Here is a 23496-nt window from a genome sequence, read left to right on the forward strand (position 1 = left end):
TTGGCCTAAAAAGGGAAGGTTTAGCGGACCGTAACGGAACAGACAAAAACAGATACCAAGTTAATCAATGGATCCTTTCACATTGGTCTGTTCAAATGTATCTGTTTAGTCCGTTCTGCCTCATGGACGGCAAGTGTGAATCAGCAACGATTTTTCCGGATCTATCCGTTTGTAACCGGAACGGAGGGTCACGGATGGAAAAGTGATGCCTTTAAAAACTGATACATTCTATCGATCAGTTTTTACACAGATCAGTTTTCCATCCGTGCCAGAATGAACCAGGCCTAATGGTTAGAAGTAGGAACGGATGTTGTGTAAAGTCACATGATTTGTTGCTCCCAAAATACCAGGTAACCGGTGATTGGATTTACATCACATAAAGTGATCAGCAAACAGCCAATCAGAGCCTCATACTGTACATCCCCTAAAGAAAGTGAGCTCATACTTTGCATAAGCTTTTACACAATGGAGGATGGCTTGCTCACAAAGATACTGCACTGTAGGTTGTGATAAGGTAGGTTTTTCATGCTGCATTGTTCAGTTTAAATGAGGAAAAAAAGGAAATATAACTTTTATGATGCTTTTAGAGACACTCTCCAACAAAAACTGTATGTGCACAAAAAGGAAAGGCAGTTGTCTGTTCTGGCTTACAATATGTAGGATTCTGTATTAAAAAATAACTACTGTACAGTCTATTGCACAGCCAGACTATCATTCCCCCAAAAGCGGACTCTGTTCTTGGTTGCTATGCAGTGAATACCACATCCCGTTACATACTAAATAAGCATCTCTGAAGATGGGCTGCTGCTGGTACCATTCTAAATGTGTATTTTTCCTCTAATATTGCTCCCAGGCACATGTATTACTTGTCTGCAGGCGGCTCTTCCTGGTGGTTTCAATTTTCTAGAGGGATACAGCAGAAATATGCAGTAAATCACAAAGAAAAACGCACCATTTCAAATAATAAGCGGACCAGCTTCTCGGATTCTCCTCTGTACTTGGAGGTTAACGTTGAAGAAGAAACATTGAAAAATGTTGTTCCGCATTCTGTGGCTACAGCTTTTGCCAGCATGGTTTTACCGGTACCGGGTGGTCCAACCATTAGAACTCCCTGTAAAGTAAAGAGAATGGGTTAAGAGTTAAAGTGGCCACACACGATACAACCAAACCATTCAATCTTAAGGTTCATTGAGGCCCCTTTTAACCACTTGCTGTCCCTATGACGTGAAAATAAGTCTCTGCACTCTCCTTCCAACAAACTCTTAGATAACACTGTTTATCTCTGAGCTGAAAACATCACTACAGTTGTAAGAGAATGACAGCAAACCCCTCTCCTCCTCCCAGGGAATTCAATGGAAGAGTTAATTAGTAAACAAGTTTAAAATATACAGTCCAGGAGCAGACAGTAACAGATGCTGGCTTACTGAACAGGTAGAGCAGAGATTTGAACCCAGGTCTCCTGTGTCACAGGTAGAGCCCTTAACCAGTACACTATCCAGCCACTATTTTGAATAGCGCTTTTCTTCTGTCCGACTCAAAGCGCTTGCGAGGCACCCACTACAGTGAACTCAGTAGGCAGTAGCAGTGTTAGGGAGTCTTACCCAAAGAACTTCTTACTGAATAGGTGCTGGCTCACTGAATAGGAAGAGCCTAGATTTGAACCCAAGACTCCTACGTCAGAGGCAGAGCCATTAGCCATTACACTATCCAGCCACCCCAGCTGGATCCAGCCCCATTAAAGCTATAATGTATGAAATTGGATAAATTGTGTATATTTTTTCACTTTTTCCTTATTTTCCTTTTAAAATGCATAGAAAATAAGGTAATTACTAATGACAAATATCAGCCACAAAAGCCTAATTTGTCCTGAAAAAAACACCAATATATAGATCATTTAGTTGTGATAATTATTGATAAAGTTATTGCCAAAGTAATCAGAGCTAAGCTGAACTGTGAAAATTACCAGGGTAGGGAAGTGGTTAAACTTGCATTGCAAGTGTGTGTTGAGTTACCGTGTGTAACCGCAGGGTAACGCTACAGCAATGCAAGGCAATGGGGCCATTCACACTTAACCCTTTGCACCAGAAGATCCCAATCCACAGCAAAGTCAACAGCGCGTTACAGACGGACTTCCACAGCATACCTTTTAAAAAGATTGGGGGCCGTGCCACATGCATGTGCAGGACGAAGGGGGTCCCTGGGAATCCCAGTGACGTACTTCCTGTCCAGGAAGGAGTATGTCAATGGGCAAGGGGTGGCCAGGGGTGTGCAGGGGGGCGGCACGATGCATATTACCCTGTCTTCGTACTATGCCGCAGGGTTATATGTTTGTTATTTTTTGCTGTGCCATTCGGCGGGGGATCGCACCACAAACCAACCTCAAGTGTAAAACCGTCCTTAATCATTTATTATGAACTTGTGCAATCTTGTCAGTAATTTAAAGCAAGTTTTTTCCAGCACGCGGAAACTGCACAAAACGTGAACCAGCCCATCGATTAACAGACGTCACATCTTATGCGATACTGCATGCGGGAAGTGTGACCACTACCAGCTTCCATCTATCACTGAATTTTCAGCTGCAGACGGGGAAAAAAAAATATCAGCACTATAAACTATACTCACCCTCCAGGGTCTTCTGATACCCTTAAAGAAATCAGGCATCCACATTGGCAGGACCACAGCTTCTCGCAACAGTTTCTTTGCTTCTTCCAGATCAGCAATATCTTCCCTATTGATTAAAAAAAAAAAAAAACGTGTTAGCGTTCGGCAAATGCTGGAAACCATAATTCAATTCAGATATGTATTTACTGTATATAAAATAAATAGGATTATAAGTAAAAGTCACTTTCTATTTTTCTTTTAGTGTTAAAGCAATGCTGACGTGACTGTGGAAAAAAAAGGCAGATGCCTATGTACAGGCAAGGGTCTGGATGTTATAGAGCTTTCCCGGGCCTCTCTCCGTACCCTCGCGCCACTGCTGTACCCTGTTCAATTTTACCACCTCTGAGAGCCCCCGGAAGCACTGGTGTGCCCGAGTACTCCTGAAGACAGAGAGCTCCGTACTACATATGCGTGAGTGGATGGTCACGCACAGATAGCGCTTCTGAAGTAAGTATGTCCAGAACGCTCCTAGCCGTAGCTGCTGTACACAAATGGGCAGACGCATGGACATCCAGGGGCCCTGGAGTTTGACAGACTGCTTATTTTGTTTCCATTCCACTGGCTCCAGAGAGGCGATTGTGTAAAAAGAAAGGGCGCTGGGAAATTTGGATGCAGGATGAAACCGCGACATGGCTCACCCTGCTGTGGCAAATTTCATGGCGGCATAAATTACTATTCCCCCTCCATGGCATCCTACAGTGGGAGTAAGATGCAATTTGGCTTCCAGCTATTGCTGGTGGCCGAACTGCAGTGTTTTTAATCATAATTTGAGCTCTGCCTTTTGCTGGCGCCCTAGTACATAATGAGTTAAAGGTAAGTTTCAATCAGCTAATAACTGTCTGACAAAGGGAAAGTACAGTATATAATCCAATAACAAAATAGGTTCGTCGTGGAGAAATATACATATATAGGTTACGGCCAGATCCCACAGTTGACATCTGGCCAGCCAGTATGCAAAGTGACTAACTGATGCCGGCTATATGCAAAGAACTAGCTCATTTTGGACTTCGTCCAGCCAGAACATGACCTCACAAGAGCTGGCCAGCCAAATCCCGAACAAAAGAGCAAATCAGCAGAGGTTGTGGCAGTATCTATTTTGCCCTGGTGTCCTCTTTCTCACCTCTCCATACTTCAACTCCATCCCTCCAACATCCCATGTCCCCTCACTGATGGGATGAAAATTAGACAGGGCAGCCCTTCCAGCAGATTGCCTGTGTGTGGCCTCTCCAGCAAATTTTTTTTTTTTTTGCAGTTTGTGTTGTCAATATTCACTGCTGTATGAAAATGTTGCCCATACAGCAGTGAATACCAGCAACACAGGGAATGGAATAAAAAGCTGGAGAGGGGACATGTAGAGTGGAGGGACGGAGTTGCAGAGTAGAGAGGTGAGACAGAGGACACCGGGGCAAAGTGGGGGCAGGTTGAGAAGCCTAGAGAAATGCATATACTGCCGCAGCCGAACTTTGCTCCTTTGTTTTGGATTAGGCTGGCCAGCTCTGGTCAGGTCAAGTTCTGGCTGGCCAAAGTCCATAACAAGCTAGTTCTTTACGTATTGCCAGCATCAGTTGGCCACTTCACATATTGGCTGGCCAGGTACCAAAGTCCGATAATTGACAACCATGTTTTATTCTTTGCATATTGGCCGCAACAGCCGGTCACTTTTAACATTGGCTGGCCAGATCCCGAAAGTGGCCAGACTTTGGGTTCTGGCAGTAACATACGGAAATCAAAAAACAGCCCGAGGCACGTTTTAACCCTTCAAAAGGCAGAAGATTGTAGTAAAATATCTGTGATGACAAGAATATAAAGAAAAAGTTTCATAGCTGTGACATAGTAACACCTGCATAATGTCCATGTTATCTCCACAGTAGTTTGTGAGTGGAAATGGCCAGAAGTAGTTCTAAGTTAGAGAGTAAGTTAGAGAGCGCCGAAGCATCCCATCTGTACTCGCATCCATGCTGGCAGTACTGAGGTGGCCACACAAGACAACCAATTAAAATGTACTATGAGCAACCATCATAAACGCTCGTATGAGCATGCTAGGGACTTGACAGCCAGCTCCACTGGGGAGTTCCAATGTGAACTGAACTATGTAACGCTAAAGCACTGAGGGATACAGCATGCTGGCATTCCATAAATGCTGATCAAAAGTAAGAAACACACGTTCTTATCTGGAAATGCAGGTCTCTCTCCATCTCAGACTCCCTTCGTGAGCATCTACATGTTTTATTGAACATGCACAAAAAATTAAAATAAACCCTTCTTAGAATATATTTTCCCCATTAAGCCTGGATTTAGATTACGCTCACTATATAGTAGCCCACAGCCTATAGCCTTCATTAAAATGAGCTCCGAAGACAGGATTGTGAAGCAGAATTTACCAGGCTCTTCCGTGAGCTTTTACGCCTAATACCCAGATATTCCCTTATGAAAAACAAATCATCTCATTGCTAATACAACATCCGGACCAAATATGCAATTTTTACCGTGAATACAGAATACATTTCAAGTGACTGGAAAGCATTCGCAGGTAGGTGGCGGATTTTCTGGCTTAATCGTAGCCCTGTTTTACTCAGGTGTTAATCACTTAAGCCAGTAACAATTTCCAAAAGCATATTTCTAAGGAGGGTGGATTTGTCTGCATGGCTGCCTCTCGCTTTCCTTGAACACACTCCTTAGAGAACGTCCACAGTAATCACACGGCCATTCTCTTTACTTAAAATGGATAAGAAATAAGAATTGTCAGGTTATTATCAGAGTTATTTACAGAGTTATTTACAGAAATATTACCCACACTGAAGATTGAGCTGGTAGAGACCACAGTCGGTATCCGGTATAGAGAGGAACAAGTTATCTTAACATTTAGTTCTTCCCACCACACACACCCTTGGGAGGGGGGGGGGGGGAGTAAATGAAAATGGGGCCACTTAATGCTGCTACCTTGTGGGGGGGGGGGCAATGTTACCTGGGCGGGGGGGGGGGGGGAGTACACCTAATACTGCTTTACGGGGGGGGGGGGATACATTCACCTTCGCCGGCCTGGTCTTTTTGGCGTAGGGTGAGACAAATGACGACTAACCCTGCTGCTTCTAAAATTCCGGCCGGCATTGGTTACTATTCCCCCTCCAAATGGTAGGAACTAGATGGGAGAATTAATTCGAGGTCCGGCAATCGACGGGTCCCCGAATTAGCCATATGCAGGGTGCAGACTACAGCATTGCTATAGCCGTGTCAAATTCAGGTGCTACGCAAGACCCGTCTCACTCTGGAACCCCTGACAAATCTCACCCATCCCTGCTACCGTATCTTCATCTGTATGCACCATATACTGTATGTCTATGCACAGCACCGCTGCTGGTTCTATATAAATCAACCATAATAAGCACAACTCTGTTAAAGTGACACTAAGGTGCTCCTATAAAAACTGAGCTATTCCCTGTAAAACCCTGTCAACCTCATAAAGCAAGAGCCACGTGTCTCATACTTTCCTGTAAGGATGTGTAATGAGGTGCTTGCTGAGACACATCAGCTGCATGCGGGCTGCATCACATCCCAGTTCAGTGGCTTCTCTCGCACAGCATATTCCCTGAAGGTGAAATTACCATGCAAAACCATGTCACAGTTGACTGTGTGGCAACATCGATGTACCACTCTTTTGTGAGTGTGTTTCCGACACTGTCCTCTTCACCGGTGTTAATCTAGCCTTAGACTCGCTTGCTCTCTCCATTATTAGATAACATTAATCACTTGACCACAAGATCAACAGGAGTTTGCCTTCTAGAAATACCAGGTATTTGCGATTATTCAGGTTGGACTGAACATATCAGGTGTCCCAGAATGCATCACTGCTGAATATGCAAATCATCTTTTTGCTGACCCTGTAAGCGAACCACAACTCCAGATCCACTGGAATACAATGTGTCAGCTTGTTTCTGTAATATTAACATTGCATCCCAGTGGTTCTGGAGGCATATTTAGCTATCAGGAAAAACAAAGAGATGATTTGCATATTCAGCAGTGATGCATCGTGGGACACCTCAGAGCTCACTCCAACCTGAATAATCACAAATACCTTCTGTTTCATGAAGGCTTCTGTTTTTCATAGCATTTTAGCAAGGAGGCTTTTTGATCCCTTTTAGCCCCTTACACACTCCTAGGTGTTCTGCTTCACCATGAGCTTGCTGGGCAATCTGTAACCACAAGGTCAAAGCGGATCTTTTTTTTTTTTTTTTAAAACTTCAGCATTTCATGAATCCTAATTTTCCTGGATTTCCTTATTGAGCAATTCTGCACTAGTCTAGTTTAGGGGACCCAGCAGGAAAGCTCATAGGGAACAGTTCTCCAATCACAGATCCATCTACAGCATGAAGCGTTGTGATTGGTTGAATAGTAGGGGCGTGGTTTACTACAACCAATTGGAAGCCTAGCAGTTTAAGAGGGTGCTGTCCACTCAGTCACATTAGCGGAATTCCCCTATGAGGTTTCCTGCTGCTGCTGAGTTCCCTAAACTAGAGCAGCGCCTACAATTCTCTGCAGATGGGTCAAGTCTGTCTGCGTGCAAATATTCAGTCTAAACTAATCTAAAACTCTCTGTTCTCAAATTAGGAGATTTGCTAATTCATTAGAGCTAGGGATTTATTTGCGCATTTCTTGCAGCTCATCTGCTCATCTGAACAAAATAACTACAGCACAGAAAAGGGACTCTGAAACAGTTTCAGTACTAGAACCAACTATACGTAAAAAGCAGAGCAGGAGCCAAGTGTTTGATTAAAAGCCTGAATCAGGCAAAGTATTTTATATTCATTTAATACAACATTATTTCAAATTAATTAAGCATAAAATAGTTTTCATTCTAGGAACAGCCAAGAAAAGACGGGCTCCCGCTAAAGTGAGAGCGAGTTGTGCAGTGAGTCATACAAAAGCCGATAGGCAAATTAACAGAAATGGCATAAACTAGAAAAGGAGAACAACCCACTGCACAGTAATATAAAAAAATGTTTCATCAATAAAATAATGAATACAGCACGTTGAGTACTATGAAGATTGATGGGCAGCAAAAAAAACACATAATTATATCAGTTAAAGCCATAACGGGGAATGTGTCTATCCATAGCGGGTGGTAATTCAGACCTGAAGGATGGCTGAAATATATAGATAGTGGATGGCTCCACAAAATCCACAGATTAGAATATTTATATCCAGTTCTGTATTGAACAAAGATAACAGACTCAGGCTCACATGGGGGATTGCCCAGCATGCCAGAAGCAGGCCCATCACTAATTCATACACTAGTATGGATTCTGATCATTTAGAGCAGCGCTGTCCAACTGGCGGCCCGCATCCGGCCCGCCAGGCCTCCTGTTTTGGCCCGCTGGTCTCCCCGAGATGCAGGCATGGCTTGCGCTATGGGCGCCATGCCTGCTCCCTCTTGTGTGGCCTCTACTGTGTCCCCGCTGCTTCACAGCTCAGACCTCACAGATCGCGGCGACTGAGGCAAACAGAGTGTGCATGGTACCCGCACGGAGTACGTCACATGCGGAAGTGACATCATTAGTCACTTCTGCATGTGACGTTCTGCCGCGCGGATGCCATGCGCGCGCTCTGCTTGCTTCAGTCGCCGCGATCTGTGAGGTCTGAGCTGTGAAGCAGCGGCAGCGGGGACACAGCAGCAGATCAGAGGTAACGGACACCTCGCTATCTAACTGGGGGGGGGGGGCACCTGTCACTGTCTAACTGGGGGGGCACCTGTCACTATCTAACTGGGGGGGGGGGCACCTGTCACTATCTAAGACTGGGGGGGGGGCACCTGTCACTATCTAAAACTGGGGGGGCACCTGTCACTATCTAACTGGGGGGGCACCTGTCACTATCTAAAACTGGGGGGGCACCTGTCACTATCTATAACTGGGGGGGCACCTGTCACTATCTATAACTGGGGGGGCACCTGTCACTATCTATAACTGGGGGGACACCTGTCACTATCTAACTGGGGGGGCACCTGTCACTAACTGGGGGGGCACCTGTCACTATCTAGCTGGGGGGGGGGGGGGGGGCACCTGTCACTATCTAACTGGGGGGGCAACTGTCACTATCTATAACTGGGGGGGCACCTGTCACTATCTAACTGGGGGGACACCTGTCACTATCTAACTGGGGGGACACCTGTCACTATCTAACTGGGGGGACACCTGTCACTATCTAACTGGGGGGACACCTGTCACTATCTAACTGGGGGGACACCTGTCACTATCTAACTGGGGGGACACCTGTCACTATCTAACTGGGGGGACACCTGTCACTATCTAACTGGGGGTGGGGGGGCACCTGTCACTATCTAACTGGGGGGGGGCACCTGTCACTATCTAACTGGGGGGGCACCTGTCACTACCTCATCCGGCCACACCAAAACATTACCGCCAGCCCGGCCACAGTAGCACCGCAAGGCCTTTCAGCCCACACATCATCACCAATCTGGGGGGACACCTGTCACTATCTAACTGGGGGGGCACCTGTCACTATCTAACTGGGGGGGCACCTGTCACTATCTATAACTGGGGGGACACCTGTCACTATCTAACTGGGGGGGCACCTGTCACTAACTGGGGGGGCACCTGTCACTAACTAACTGGGGGGCACCTGTCACTAACTGGGGGGGGCACCTGTCACTATCTAGCTCGGGGGGGGCACCTGTCACTATCTAACTGGGGGGGCAACTGTCACTATCTATAACTGGGGGGGCACCTGTCACTATCTAACTGGGGGGACACCTGTCACTATCTAACTGGGGGGACACCTGTCACTATCTAACTGGGGGGACACCTGTCACTATCTAACTGGGGGGACACCTGTCACTATCTAACTGGGGGGACACCTGTCACTATCTAACTGGGGGGACACCTGTCACTATCTAACTGGGGGGGGGGGGGGGCACCTGTCACTACCTCATCCGGCCACACCACAACATCACCGCCAGCCCGGCCACAGTAGCACCGCAAGGCCTTTCAGCCCACACATCATCACCAATCTGGCCAAAAACACTATTGCCAGGCCAGCCAGGCACAGCAGCCAGTAGAGGAGAATTCAGAAGCCAGGTGAGAGGTGTCTACCATATTAAAGGGGCATTCTGCCTATTTATGTGAAATGCTGTCTATTTATGTGCCTCATGACTGCTGAATTTGTCGTGTTGAGGGCATCACGATTGCTGAATGTGTCTTGTTGGGAGCCTCATGATTTGTTGGGGGCCTCAAGATTGCTGAATGTGTCTTGTTGGGGATAGAAAAAACGGAGACGGCACACCAATGGCTCAGCAAACAACTGTATTGAGTATGCAGAGGCACAGACACGACATGTTTCGGGCGTAGCCCTTCCTCAGGTGTGCCCCACCCTACTTCAGTGACACCTTTATACCCCACCCACAGGAAACCACCTGACCATAAATCTGGTCACATGGTGGACAACCAACATAGTGCAAATAATAAACAATGTACAAACAAGTTCATCACAGTCCTTACATCAATTATCTATTAGTCCACATTTGGGGAACTACACCTGACGGTGTCTACCCCAGAGAATCACTGAGGAAATAGTTACCCCGATGACTAAATTCAACATAGGTTACAATACCATTCTTGATACATTCAGTTTTCAGATTTCAATATCTTTTCTAGGGCAGTCACATATAAAGCCTGTAAGAGAGGACACATTAGAGAAAACACTTGAGACTTACGTTTTCATTAAGTCCTTTTGGTTGAATACAATCAAATCTCTTTATCCACCTGGCCTCACACTGCAATAGGAGTTTTTTCCTATCACCTCCTCTCGACAAGGCTGGTACATCCTCAATCACATGGTTTGTGATTGAGGATGTACCAGCCTTGTCGAGAGGAGGTGATAGGAAAAAACTCCTATTGCAGTGTGAGGCCAGGTGGATAAAGAGATTTGATTGTATTCAACCAAAAGGACTTAATGAAAACGTAAGTCTCAAGTGTTTTCTCTAATGTGTCCTCTCTTACAGGCTTTATATGTGACTGCCCTAGAAAAGATATTGAAATCTGAAAACTGAATGTATCAAGAATGGTATTGTAACCTATGTTGAATTTAGTCATCGGGGTAACCATTTCCTCAGTGATTCTCTGGGGTAGACACCGTCAGGTGTAGTTCCCCAAATGTGGACTAATAGATAATTGATGTAAGGACTGTGATGAACTTGTTTGTACATTGTTTATTATTTGCACTATGTTGGTTGTCCACCATGTGACCAGATTTATGGTCAGGTGGTTTCCTGTGGGTGGGGTATAAAGGTGTCACTGAAGTAGGGTGGGGCACACCTGAGGAAGGGCTACGCCCGAAACATGTCGTGTCTGTGCCTCTGCATACTCAATACAGTTGTTTGCTGAGCCATTGGTGTGCCGTCTCCGTTTTTTCTATTGTACAAGTATATGCAGGAGTGGTGGACCTGCAGGAGTTCAAGGCACCGGCAGCGGTCTAAGTTACTTGGACCTGACAGGTGAGCAAAAGTGTGGAACAATTACCTAGTGTCTTGTTGGGGGCCTCATGATTGCTGAATGTGTCATGTTGGGGGCCTCATGATTGTAGAATTTGTCTTGTTGGGGGCCTCATGATTGCTGAATGTGTCTTGTTGGGGGGGTCACATGATTGTCAACTGCGAGACTATGGAAAAGCTGAATCATCATCATGAGACAATAGCATTAAACCTACGGTACTTTTTTAACTTTTTAAAACGGAAAATAAAACTGGGAGGTTCTAAAAAAAAATACAATTTTCAGGAGTAGGATGGATGAAATTGTTTATCTTCAGAGTTTATTTTCAACTTGGATTTTCCATAATGTTCATGTATGAGTTAAAACTTTGCGATAGATCAGTGACTTTTGGGTTGCAGTTTGGGCACTCAGCCTCCAAAAGGTTCGCCACCACTGTCCTAATCTAATGTCCCACATTGCTAAGTTCATGCAAATTTGTCTCCACCCGTGGCCACAACCACATTCTGGTCCATGGCCACACCCATTTTTCGGCGTGGAGCGCATTTTGTGGAAAGTGCTGCCAATTTGCATTTAATTGCATTTTTTTTCCTGGGGGGGGGGGGGGGGGGGCTCTGCAGCTCTAGCAAGAACCTTCGGCCCTCCACCGTGGGGTCTGAAAAAATAATGGCCCTCCATGCCCGTGAAGTTGGACAGCACTGATTTATAGGGAACATGAAGTGAGGAATACAGAGGCTGCCATCTTCCTTCTCTAACAAACATTGCCAATTGGCTGAATTTATTATTATTAATATAGCGCCAACATCTTCCACAGCGGCGTACAGAGTATATTGTTTTGTCACTTAACTGTCCTTCAGAAGGGCTCACAATCTAATCCCTGCCATTGTCATATGTCTATGTAAGTATTGTATAGTGTATGTATTGCGGTCTAGGGACAATTTAGGGAGAAACCCATTAACTTATCTGTATGTTTTTTGGATGTGAGAGGAAACCGAAGTGCCCAGAGGAAACCCACACAGACAAGGGGAAACCATACAAACTCCATGCAGATAGTGCCCTGGCTGGGATTCAAATTCAGCATTGCAGGACGAGAGTGCTAACCACTGCGTCACCGTGCTTAATTCCTCTGATACATTAAGTCATTGCCCAGAATGAGCATACAAATCAGATGCATTGACTTTGGCCTGACACCACTGTTGTTGCAGGTGCATGACTCAAAAACAACTAAACCCAAAACCTCAGCATGACAGCCAGGCAACTGGCATTATTTAAAAGGAAATAAAGATGGAAGCCTTCGTATTTCCACCACTTCAGGTTCCCTTCAGGTCTGCTAAGTAACAAAGTTATGATGCCCGTGCCTCAGATGGCAAAAACAGTTCTACACCGGTTGTTTAAAGAAAACTTGTAACAAAAAAAAAAAAAAAAAAACCTCTGGGGGATACTTACCTTGGAAGGGGGAAGCCTCCGGATCCTAACGAGGCTTCCCCAATCCTCCTTCTTCCCGGCAATCTAGCTCTGCAACCCCCTGAACAGCGACAAGGTAAATATTTACATACTGCGATCCTGCGAAGGTGCACTAGTGGCTCTTTGTTCGGGCTGAGGTGGAAATAGCCGAGCCCCGATTGTATCCGCTCTACTGCGTAACCACGAGTCCTTTGGGCCTGTGCAGTAGAGCGGGTCGATCGGGCTTGGCCATTTCTGCCTTAGCCCGAATGGAGAGCCGCTACTGCCCTTGCGCAAGATCGTGGTAGGTAAATATTGCCGCGCCTGCACAGTTATTGTCAGGCTTTGTCAAGGAAGTTTTGGGGAGCCAGCGCTGGATTGCCCCAGGCTACAGAGGTTGGGGAAGCTTCATTGGGACCATGAGGCTTCCCCCTCCCGAGGTAAGTATCTCCCAGAGGGAGATTTTTTTTTGTTACAGGTTCTCTTTAAAGCACACCTGAAGCGAGAGGGATATGGAAGCTGACACATTTATACCAACAAAGCACTGATGGAGAAGACCTCCCCTTCCCGCTGTGCAGTGGATTGCTGTACCTTTATAGTTTTTGTCAATAAAAATAGTTTTTGAAAAACTGTACACATACCAATGGATGTTGGGATTTCTGGAGATGATGTCTCTCTCTAAAGCTTCCACCAGATCCTTGTCATATCCAGCTCCATCGAATTTCTTAATTTCATCGCCTCCTGCCTCTTGCTGGTTTTTCCGGCCCTGATAAAGAAAATTAAAAAGAAATATTTAAGGCAAAACAAATGCCAATCAAAGGAAGCAGCAATGGAAGCAGCCAGGCATAGTGTGTATGTAAGCTAGCCGTCATCTAGTGTGTGTATGTAAGCTTTAGATTCTACGCTCTGAGAGATCCCATGTCAATCACCATTGGTTGCCCCATCACATTTTCAGCCAATAGCAGGGCTAACATTTTGTGTCAAGTTGGAAGTTTATATCAACTGCACAATGTATTATTTCATCAAGCAAAATAGGTATGGGTAGTCAACAGATTCCAAAAATAAGATGCAAATGTATTCTTATGAATGTTGGTGCTGTGCTTTAGACATATTAGGCCCTATCCAATTCACTTCTTCTCCCAAGTTTTCTCCTAAGAGATATTTCACATCTTATTAATAAAATGCCCTTTAAGTCACCAGCAAGTCAAAAACTACTAGAATAATTTAGATTTTTTTTTTCACCTACTTTTTGGTACTTTTTCAATTGCAGAGTGCTGAAAACTTATTTTAAACAGAAGATTACAAATATATACTAGGAGAAAACATAGGAGAATTTTCTTGCATTCTTATTATCCACAAGCCTTCTATACATACACTTTATGTGATATTAACCTTGTAGCAGCTACTAGGCCTGAACGATTTTAGGAAAAAATTGAATTGAGCGATTTCTGTCTGAAATTGCGATTTCGATTTGATGCACGGTTTCCTTCCAATCAAGCTTTGTTCCCCCTCTTTGCCTAGTTGTTCCCTCCTCTGTTTCTCTTTGTGCCCCCTTTGCCTCTTTATGCCTCCTCTAGGTCTCTCTCTTGCCCCCTTTGTGTCTCTGTGCCCGCTCTTTCTGTGTCTCTCTGCGCCTCCTCTGTCCCCCAAGCTGCATCAGTTCTGGACATAGCTTCTAATGCATGGAATACTTCCTGTATGTCATGTGACATACAGGAACCCAGAGTTTTGCCAAGCACACTTCTTCAAACTTCCCCCATGTGAAAATGACGTGATCGCGATAATTGCCGCTTTGACGATTCCGAAATTGTGATCTTGGTGATCACGATTTCGATTTAAATTCGAATTATCTTTCAGGCCTAGCAGCTACAGGGTCAAATTTATCCTGTCACTGGGGAAGTGTGCCTCCTCCAGCCCGACAGGCACAGAAGGGTATGTAGAGTGGGCAGACGGGGGCTTTTATAGTTACCTGCCTGGACGGCAGGATTGGCTTCTTTCTCCACCGTGTTGGCGGTGTAATCCCGACATGACTTCTCGGTTCCGATCACATGATACGACGTGATCAGGAGCCCATTTCCGAGTTACATTGCCAACCGGTGGTGGATGAGGGGTGATGGAATAGTGTCTTCCATCACCTCTCTTCCACCACCAAGTGGCGCTGTAACGATGACACGGTCTCCTGGGTCCCGATCATGTCATATCATGTGATTGGGACCCAGAAGACACGTCAAAAGTTCAGAGCCGCTGGTGGAGGAAGAGGAGAAGCCGCCCGGAACAGGCAACTAAAACTGCTCTCTGCCGCCCGCTTGTTTGGCTGCCTAGTGCTAATTTGCCGGTAGAGGTTTAGTGTACACCATCAGCTTTCAAATGAAAAATTTAATTTGAGACTGCTAATGGGTTAAAGCATTATTAATCTTATATAATGAATAATCCAATGAAATAAAAAGTCTTTATTCACAAAGGAAATGTTCAGCCTTATTTCTTCTATCCTATAAGTTCCTATACCTTTTCTAATGTGGTCTGTCTTACTGCAGCCTTTCCTAGTTGCACAGTGGCTGTATTATCTCTGTTATATAATCTAATCTTTCTTCTGACGGCTTTGTTCGGCTCAGGCACTCAGGCAAGAATGTGCTGCTCTGGTTGTAATAGGATAGAAGCTATATACACACGCTCTCCACACCCCCTGCAGGCTCTGTATGGGTCACAGACTGAGCTCCTCTCAGCCAATCACATGCCATGTCTTTTGTTTGTAAACACTGCCTAAAACTGGCAATTACACGCCAGGATTGCAGCAGGGAGTGGCAGAAACAGCACAGAGGTGCCCAGGAGAACATAATGAATAGAATGGTATGCTTTTTATTGTAAGAATTTTAGAGTACAGATTCTCTTTAAAAGTCTATCTGTAGTGAGTATAGAACAGAAAGCCCAACCAACCTCTCTGCATGACTTGCTCTGAAAAGCTGTTCCCCTGCCGTTCCACTTGTCCTGGCACTTCCAGGTACTGAATGTACAGGCGCTGCACCCATCATAAACACGCACTACCAATTATATCACGTCTTAAAAACAAGGAGTTAAGAAATCCTATTTAATTCTCAAAAGCTGAAATGACTCTCCGGATTCCTTGAATATTGCATAGATGGCATTATCTCTTCCAGAGCCGTGAAGACAGCAGAATGATAGACCGCAGCGAATACATTCATTTATTCTGAATATTATAATACTGTGGCATTCCGTGTGGCGTTCTTCTGAAAAGATATTTCCTGCCACCTAGTGACCGTTACGTAAAGAAAGAAATTCAGCAAATTCCACAAGCATAGCTAGACTGGAAACAGAAAAAACAAGGAGCTCATCAGATTTTTTTCATACATCACTTAGATGAGGTCCAAAGTGTCAGCCAATCAGATACTGGGGGAGGGGTCTCCATCTATGCCAAGGAGTGATCATGTAAATCAAATGCCACATAAACAATAGGCTTCCCATTCCTAACTACAGCAGTTTCTATATTTGTACTCGATATCATTATTTTTACTCCTTTTATGATTTAATTGTTATATAAATGCTGACATCTTTCAAAGTGCTTTACACAGTATGTGGTTTGTCACCAGCTGCCCCTTTAGGGAACCTCACAACCTATTCTCTACCATAGTCATATGTTCATCATAGTCTAAGGCCAGATTTTTGGAGGAAGACAAGTAACATATCTGTATGCTTCTGAGATGTGGGAGGAAACCGGAGTTCCCGGAGGAAATCCACACAGACACAGGGAGAACATACAAATTTCACCCGGACAGTGATCTGGCCCAGACTCGAACTGGGGACCGAGCGCTACAGCCTAAAAGGGAATGTTTTTGTACAATTGTCAGTTCTGAAAGTGGACCTCCAGTGTATATTACATATTCACTGTGTCTTCTTCTATAAAGTTTCAATCACTTGCCGTGTCTTCTTCTTGTACATCCAGGGCTGTGGAGTCAGTACAAAAATCTTCCGTCTCCAACTCAGACTCCTCAGGTTTATGAAACCATGACTCCGACTCCAACTCCGGGTACCCAAAATGGCTCCGACTCCGCGGCTCCGACTCTTTAGTCTAATACTTCACAGTGCTGTGGATTTTGTACAAAAATCATCAGACTCCGACTCCTCAGTTTATGAAATCAACGACTCCGACTCCAACTCCGACTCCGGGTGCCCAAAATTGCCCCGACTCCTCGACTCATACTCCACAGCCCTGTGTACATCGCCCACGGGGCTGCGTGTTCTCCAACTTCCTGCTAGATACTTACTTCAGTAGGGAGAAGCTTCTGGATGGTCCAGAGGCTTCCGAAGTCTCCCTACGCCCCTTATGAGCTGTGCTGGGCCCCTCTGAACAATCTTCAATATTACAGTGAAAGTTGCTTTCAGCTACACTCCCCTCTGTGTACGAACATGGCTGCACTGCACAGGAGCAAAGTACGGCCTGTGCCTGTGCTATAGCACGGAGGCACTCGTGCACAGCTTTTATCTCGGAGCACGAGCGTCTCCATGCTACTGTGCAGTTGCAAACCCACTGGCAGCTACACAGTGCTTCCGGGCTCATACACAGGGGAGCGCAGAGGATCAGGAAAGCCTCTGAATATCCCAGGGGCTTCGCCTACTGATGAAGTATCTAACTTTTTTTATTTAAAAAAGTTGAAGGTCTACTTTTCAGAGGTACCGCAATGACATATACAGTGGGTTGCAAAAGTATTCGGCCCCTTGAAGTTTTCCACATTTTGTCACATTACTGCCACAAACATGCATCAATTTTATTGGAATTCCACGTAAAAGACCAATACAAAGTGGTGTACATGTGAGAAGTGGATCGAAAATCATACATCATTCCAAACATTTTTTACAAATAAATAACTGCAAGTGGGGTGTGCATAATTATTCGGCCCCCCTGAATCAATACTTTGTAGAACCACCTTTTGCTGCAATTACAGCTTCCAGTCTTTTAGGGTATGTCTCTACCAGCTTTGCACATCTAGAGACTGAAATCCTTGCCCATTCTTCTTTGCAAAACAGCTTCAGCTCAGTCAGATTAGATGGACAGCGTTTGTGAACAGCAGTTTTCAGATCTTGCCACAGATTCTCGATTGGATTTAGATCTGGACTTTGACTAGGCCATTCTAACACATAGATATGTTTTGTTTTAAACCATTCCATGGCTTTATATTTAGGGTCATTGTCCTGCTGGAAGGTGGACCTCCGCCCCAGTCTCAGGTCTTTTGCAGTCTCCAAGAGGTTTTCTTCCAAGTTTTCCCTGTATTTGGCTCCATCCATCTTCCCATCAATTCTGACCAGCTTCCCTGTCCCTGCTGAAGAGTTGCACCCCCCGAAGATGATGCTGCCACCACCATATTTTACAGTGGGGATGGTGTGTTCAGAGTGATGTGCAGTGTTAGTTTTCTGCCACACATAGCGTTTTGCATTTTGGCCAAAAAGTTCCATTTTGGTCTCATCTGAACAGAGCACCTTCTTCCACATGGTTGCTGTGTCCCCCACATGGCTTGTGGCAAACTGCAAACGGGACTTCTTATGCTTTCTGTTAACAATGCCTTTCTTCTTGCCATTCTTCCATAAAGGCCAACTTTGAACAGTGCATGACTAATAGTTGTCCTATGGACAGAGTCTCCCACCTGAGCTGTAGATCTCTGCAGCTCGTCCAGAGTCACCATGGGCCTCTTGACTGCATTTCTGATCAGCGCTCTCCTTGTTCGGCCTGTGAGTTTAGGTGGATGGCCTTGTCTTGGTAGGTTTACAGTTGTGCCATACTCCTTCCATTTCTGAATGATCGCTTGAACAGTGCTCCTTGGGATGTTCAAGGCTTTGCAAATCTTTTTGTAGCCTAAGCCTGCTTTAAATTTCTCAATAACTTGATCCCTGACCTGTCTTGGACCTGTCTTGTGTGTTCTTTGGACTTCACGGTGTTGTTGCTCCCAATATTCTCTTATTGACATTAGATTACACACAGGTGCACTCTATTTAGTCATTAGCACTCATCAGGCAATGTCTATAGGCAACTGACTGCACTCAGATCAAAGGGGGCCGAATAATTATGCACACACCACTTTGCAGTTATTGATTTGTAAAAAATGTTTGGAATCCTGTATGATTTTGGTTCCACTTCTCATGTGTACACCACTTTGTATTGGTCTTTCATGTGGAATTCCAATAAAATTGATTCATGTTTGTGGCAGTAATATGACAAAATGTGGAAAACTTCAAGGGGGCCGAATACTTTTGCAACCCACTGTAGAAGAATTTCTACATACATACATATACATACTGAATACATTATTCAGGATACCTAATTATATGTTAATTATCCTGGTTTCAGTTTCTGAAAGACTCCCTAAAGCTATGTATTGCTGTACAGGTAGTCCTCGGTTAACTAACGAGATAGGGACTGTCCACTCATTCTTAACCTGAATCTGTCCTTAAGTCGAGACAGCCACCTTTGCCTCCGTTTTAAATGCAGAGTAAGCGCAGCGGAAGGTAAATAGAGGACATCTCACCTGATCCTCGGCGGTAGAAGGTCCCATCGTGGTGCCCAGAAGCTGCGCAGCCCGTCCTCTCGCTCCGTCCACTGTTCCCCGGCGGCTTCTTATGCGTCGCATAATGACGCATTAGCAGGCGCCGCCACTAGGATGCGTCATTATGCGACGCATAAGAAGCCGCCGGGGAACAGTGGACGGAGCGAGAGGACGGGCTGCGCAGCTTCCGGGCACCACGATGGGACCTTCTACCACCGAGGATCAGGTGAGATGTCCTCTATTTACCTTCCGCTGCTCTTCATTTAAAACGGCGCAGAAGAGGTAGTCCCCGGCGGCGTGACATCATTGCGACGGGGCGGAGCTATGGTCGCGGCGTTCGTATCAGCGTGTCGTTCGTAAGTCGGGCATTCGTAAACCAGGGACTACCTGTATATTGATATGGAATCCTCCCTATGATGTTTAGCCTAAGCTATGATATAACAAAGCCTTCTCTTCCAAGTGCACTAGACCCATATGCAATTCACTTTTCCTCCTGAGTTTTCTCCTAGGATAGAATTTTTCATCTTTTTAAAATAACTTTTCACCACATTGGGCATGATTCACAAAGCTTTTTCACCTGTTTTCCTCTGTTTTCACCTTATCTATATTACGTTTTAAAAATCCCAAAGGTGAAAAAATGTAACATAATTAAGATAAGAAAAGTAATATTGAAATTAAGTTAAATCAGGAACAACTTACTTTGAGGGCTGGTGCACACCGAGCGGCTTTTTGGGCGTTTTCAGATCCGCTTGCGGCTGCGGATCTGCTTGGTCAATGTATCTCAATGGGGTGGTGCACACCAGAGCGGCAGGCGTTTTGCAGAAACGAAAAATGCCTGGGTGAGGCATTTTTTGGATTGCGGATGCGTTTCTGCCTCAATGTTAAGTATAGGAAAAACGCAAACCGCTCTGAAAAACGGCACTTCAGAGCGGTTTTGCAGGCGTTTTTGTTACAGAAGCTGTTCAGTAACAGCTTTACTGTAACAATATATGAAATCTACTATACTGAAAACCGCAGCAGCAATCCGCAAAACGCTAGCAAAACGCATCATAAAAATAAAAAAAAGCGTTTAAAAATCTGCTAGCGTTTTGCGGATCTGCTAGCGGGTTTTGGTGTGCACCAGCCCTGAGTGATTATTTTGATTATAAATGTGATGAAAGGTTATTTTTATCATAATAAGTAATTTATGAGAATATACTATATACTATACTATGCAAACACAGGAGGCACCCAAAAATTAATAAATACATAATAGTAATAACTCACAGGGAGTTCAAATAAGTAAAAAAAAAAAAAAAAAAAAAGAGTTTTCAATTTATTTCAGCCAAAAACAAAGTGCACAGTGACAATGCGTTTCACGGCGTAAGCCGCTTCCTCGGGTCAAATACGTGCCGGCCCAGGTGGGAGAGAACGTCTAAGGCAACCGTGTCAGACGCCTTAGACATTCTCCCCCACCCGGGCCGGTGCATATTTGACCTGAGAAAGAGGCTTACACCGATAAACGCGTTGTCACTGTGCACTTTATGTTTTTGTCTCAAATAAATTGAAAACTCCTTTTTTTACTTATTTGAACTCCCTGTGAGTTATTACTATTAATTTATTTATATATTTTTGGGCGCCTCCTGTGTTTGCATACTATATACTTTACACCCTACTTTGTAGGGTTTCGCCACGCAGTTTTTGCGAACGGCAACATTTTTTTTAAATTTATTTTATTTTATTTTTTTAAGAGCAGCAACCTCGACTACCAAGAGAAAAGGGCGAGTGGGGACGGAATTTCCCTACAGGCTCATACGAGTGGTTGCCTCAGGAAGCAACCCATCTTTGTGAGTATATTCTTGCTATAAGATATATTAAACACACCGGACGAATCAGAGCAGGCTCCGGTGTCAGTGTGTCCTATTTTTATCTCACCAGTACAAATCTAAATTTATGAGAAGTTTTGTGAATAGAGCCCTTTGTCAGTAAAAAAGTATTAAAATTTTTAGACTTCAACTTTTTTTTTTTTGGAGTATTTTTTTGGTTGCTGCTGGTTTAAAATGCATTTAAGGCCCAGTGCACACCGGGCGGACCCCCCGGCCGAATCCGCCTGAAAATCTGCGTGGCTAATGCATCTCTATGGGCTGGTGCACACCGGCGGTTTGAGGTTCTTACCAAGCCGCAAACGTGCCTCTTGCTGCACGTTTGCTGTTTGCTAAAAACCTCAAACCGCCGGTGTGCACCAGCCCATAGAGATACATTAGCCATCCTGATGCGGATGTGGCCGGCGGATCTCATACAAAATCCGCTCAGTGTGCACCCAGCAAATATCGTCTCTCTGCTCCCAAAACCGCCAGCGTTTTGACGATCTGCTAGCGGTTTTGGTGTGCACTGGGCCATACTGACAAGTTGTGAAAATATTACCTAGGAGAAAAAGTTAATGGCATATGGGCCACAGCTCACTTCTGAACACATAATGGGCATGATTCACGTAGCTTTTTCACCTGTTTTCACCTTATATATGTTACATTTTCAAGCTTCCAAAGTGAATGAGATTTTTAGGTAATGGTTTGCTAATTAGCGAGGACGCCCAGGTGCAAACCCTCAACCACAGACGGTGAACTTTGCTACATCTCCACCACATGTGATCATGGGTACCCAGGTTATTATAACCCCTGAAACAATTTGGCGAGATATTTTTGTTAATCTTAGCTAGTCGATGTGGGACCAAGTACCAGTGGAACAGAAGTTTATAATGGATTTCCACCAGATTGCATTAACAGAGATTCTGGGTATGTTGGTCCATATATCAGAGAGATCTTCGGAGTCTATTGACAGAAAGGTCCGTTTTTTATAGTCCGTGTGTTGTACAGATCTGTTTACTCATTGCCTTCCATGCAGCGCTTCAGCCTCCGTTTCCGTTCTGCTGGGCTCAGCTGTCCTGAAAAATCACTGCAGCACCAAACTTGCAGTCCATTCAGTGGAGCGTGCATAACAGATGCATTCAAAGGACCAATGTTAACAGATTCATAGGTTAACATTGGCTCCGTTAGCATCTGTTAGGATCCGTTGTGTTACGATTCGCTACTTTTAGTGCCCGTGTGAACAGGGCCTAAGGCTACATACAAGAAAACTGATCAGACAGTTCTACAACCTATTTGAACTGTTGAACAAGAATACTTAGTTTTTATTTCCAAGATTTATTTTTCAGCTGACTGGAAAAGATCCAAAGTGATACTGCAAGAGGGAAACAAATTAAAGTGCTTTGGCCTCTAGGGTACAATCTGCACAAGAAAACGGAAATAGTTGTATGGTTATAAATGACTTTCTCTGGGATCTGCAGAATATTGGTAGCTTCATTACATCTCACTGTAGAATATATGCATACTAGGCATTAAGGCTGCTGCCACACAGGGACGTTACAGGCGCACGTTAGTGCAGCCTGTAACGCTCCCCCAACACACAGCAATGTAACACAAGTGGGCTGTTCACACAGCCCACGTTGCGTTACATGTAGCGCTGCACGTTCTTAAGAAAGTGCAGCATGCTACGGCGTTAGAGCGGCTTAAGCCGCGTTAGACTGTCTGCACATGCGCAGTCATGTTGGGTAGGAGCGGAGAGCGGCTAGGCACATGGCTAATTAATATTCACTGCACGTTGTGACGTGCAGTGTTTACTTCCTGGAGCGGCCGCTCTGTGCGGTGATTGGCCGGCGGGACCACGTGATGCCGCATGCGCACAAGAGTACGCATCACGGACGCCAGAGTGAGCTGCAAAACGCGGCTCACTCTGATGTCCACATAGAAGAGCAGCAGGCGTCGCGTTAGGTGCACGTTATGCGACTTTAACGTGGCACCTAACGCAACGTCTTAGTGTGCAAGTAGCCTAAAAGTGCCCCAGCTACAACAAAATTTTGACTTTGATAGGATTTTACTGGAGAAGTTAGTAGCTGGCAAAAACTTAAAAACACATTTCAATGGATGTGCAAAAAACCTACTTAGTGCAGCTTTAAAGTACAGATGTATGTACAGACAGCTGTCAAACAAGCATCCTGTACAGCTCTATTCTATAGCAGGAGCTCCCAAACCCCGTGCTTAAAGGAAACCTGAAGTACAAAAAAAAAAAAAAAGTTTCACTTACCTGGGGCTTCTCCCAGCCCCCTGCAGCCATCTTGTCCCACGCTGGTACACAACAATCCTCCGGTCCCCACCGCGGCTCAGTTTCCCTTTCTTCGATCGCTGTCCACTGTGGCTGCGCGGCCCTGGCCGCCAGCGTCCTGGTTTGCGCTTCCATCACCAGGAGCGTCCTGCACAGGTTCAGCAGAGATTTTCTTGTACTGCAGTGGCCGTCGACTTGCAAGTCGG

General features: G+C 45.0%; 1 protein-coding gene across 1 annotated transcript in view; it reads right to left on the minus strand.

Annotated features, from left to right (window-relative positions):
• Window positions 1-23496, minus strand: part of KATNAL1 (katanin catalytic subunit A1 like 1) — a 117719-nt gene that overhangs the window by 44318 nt on the left and 49905 nt on the right. The window contains exons 5-7 of the mRNA XM_068265017.1: window positions 13244-13368; window positions 2623-2728; window positions 953-1111 (exon numbers count right to left, since the gene is read on the minus strand). Coding sequence (XP_068121118.1) covers window positions 953-1111; window positions 2623-2728; window positions 13244-13368 — 390 coding nt within the window. The remainder of the gene's footprint in view (window positions 1-952; window positions 1112-2622; window positions 2729-13243; window positions 13369-23496) is intronic.

This window comes from Hyperolius riggenbachi, chromosome 2 (assembly GCF_040937935.1).
Source record: "Hyperolius riggenbachi isolate aHypRig1 chromosome 2, aHypRig1.pri, whole genome shotgun sequence".
In the NCBI taxonomy this organism is placed as follows: domain Eukaryota; kingdom Metazoa; phylum Chordata; class Amphibia; order Anura; family Hyperoliidae; genus Hyperolius; species Hyperolius riggenbachi.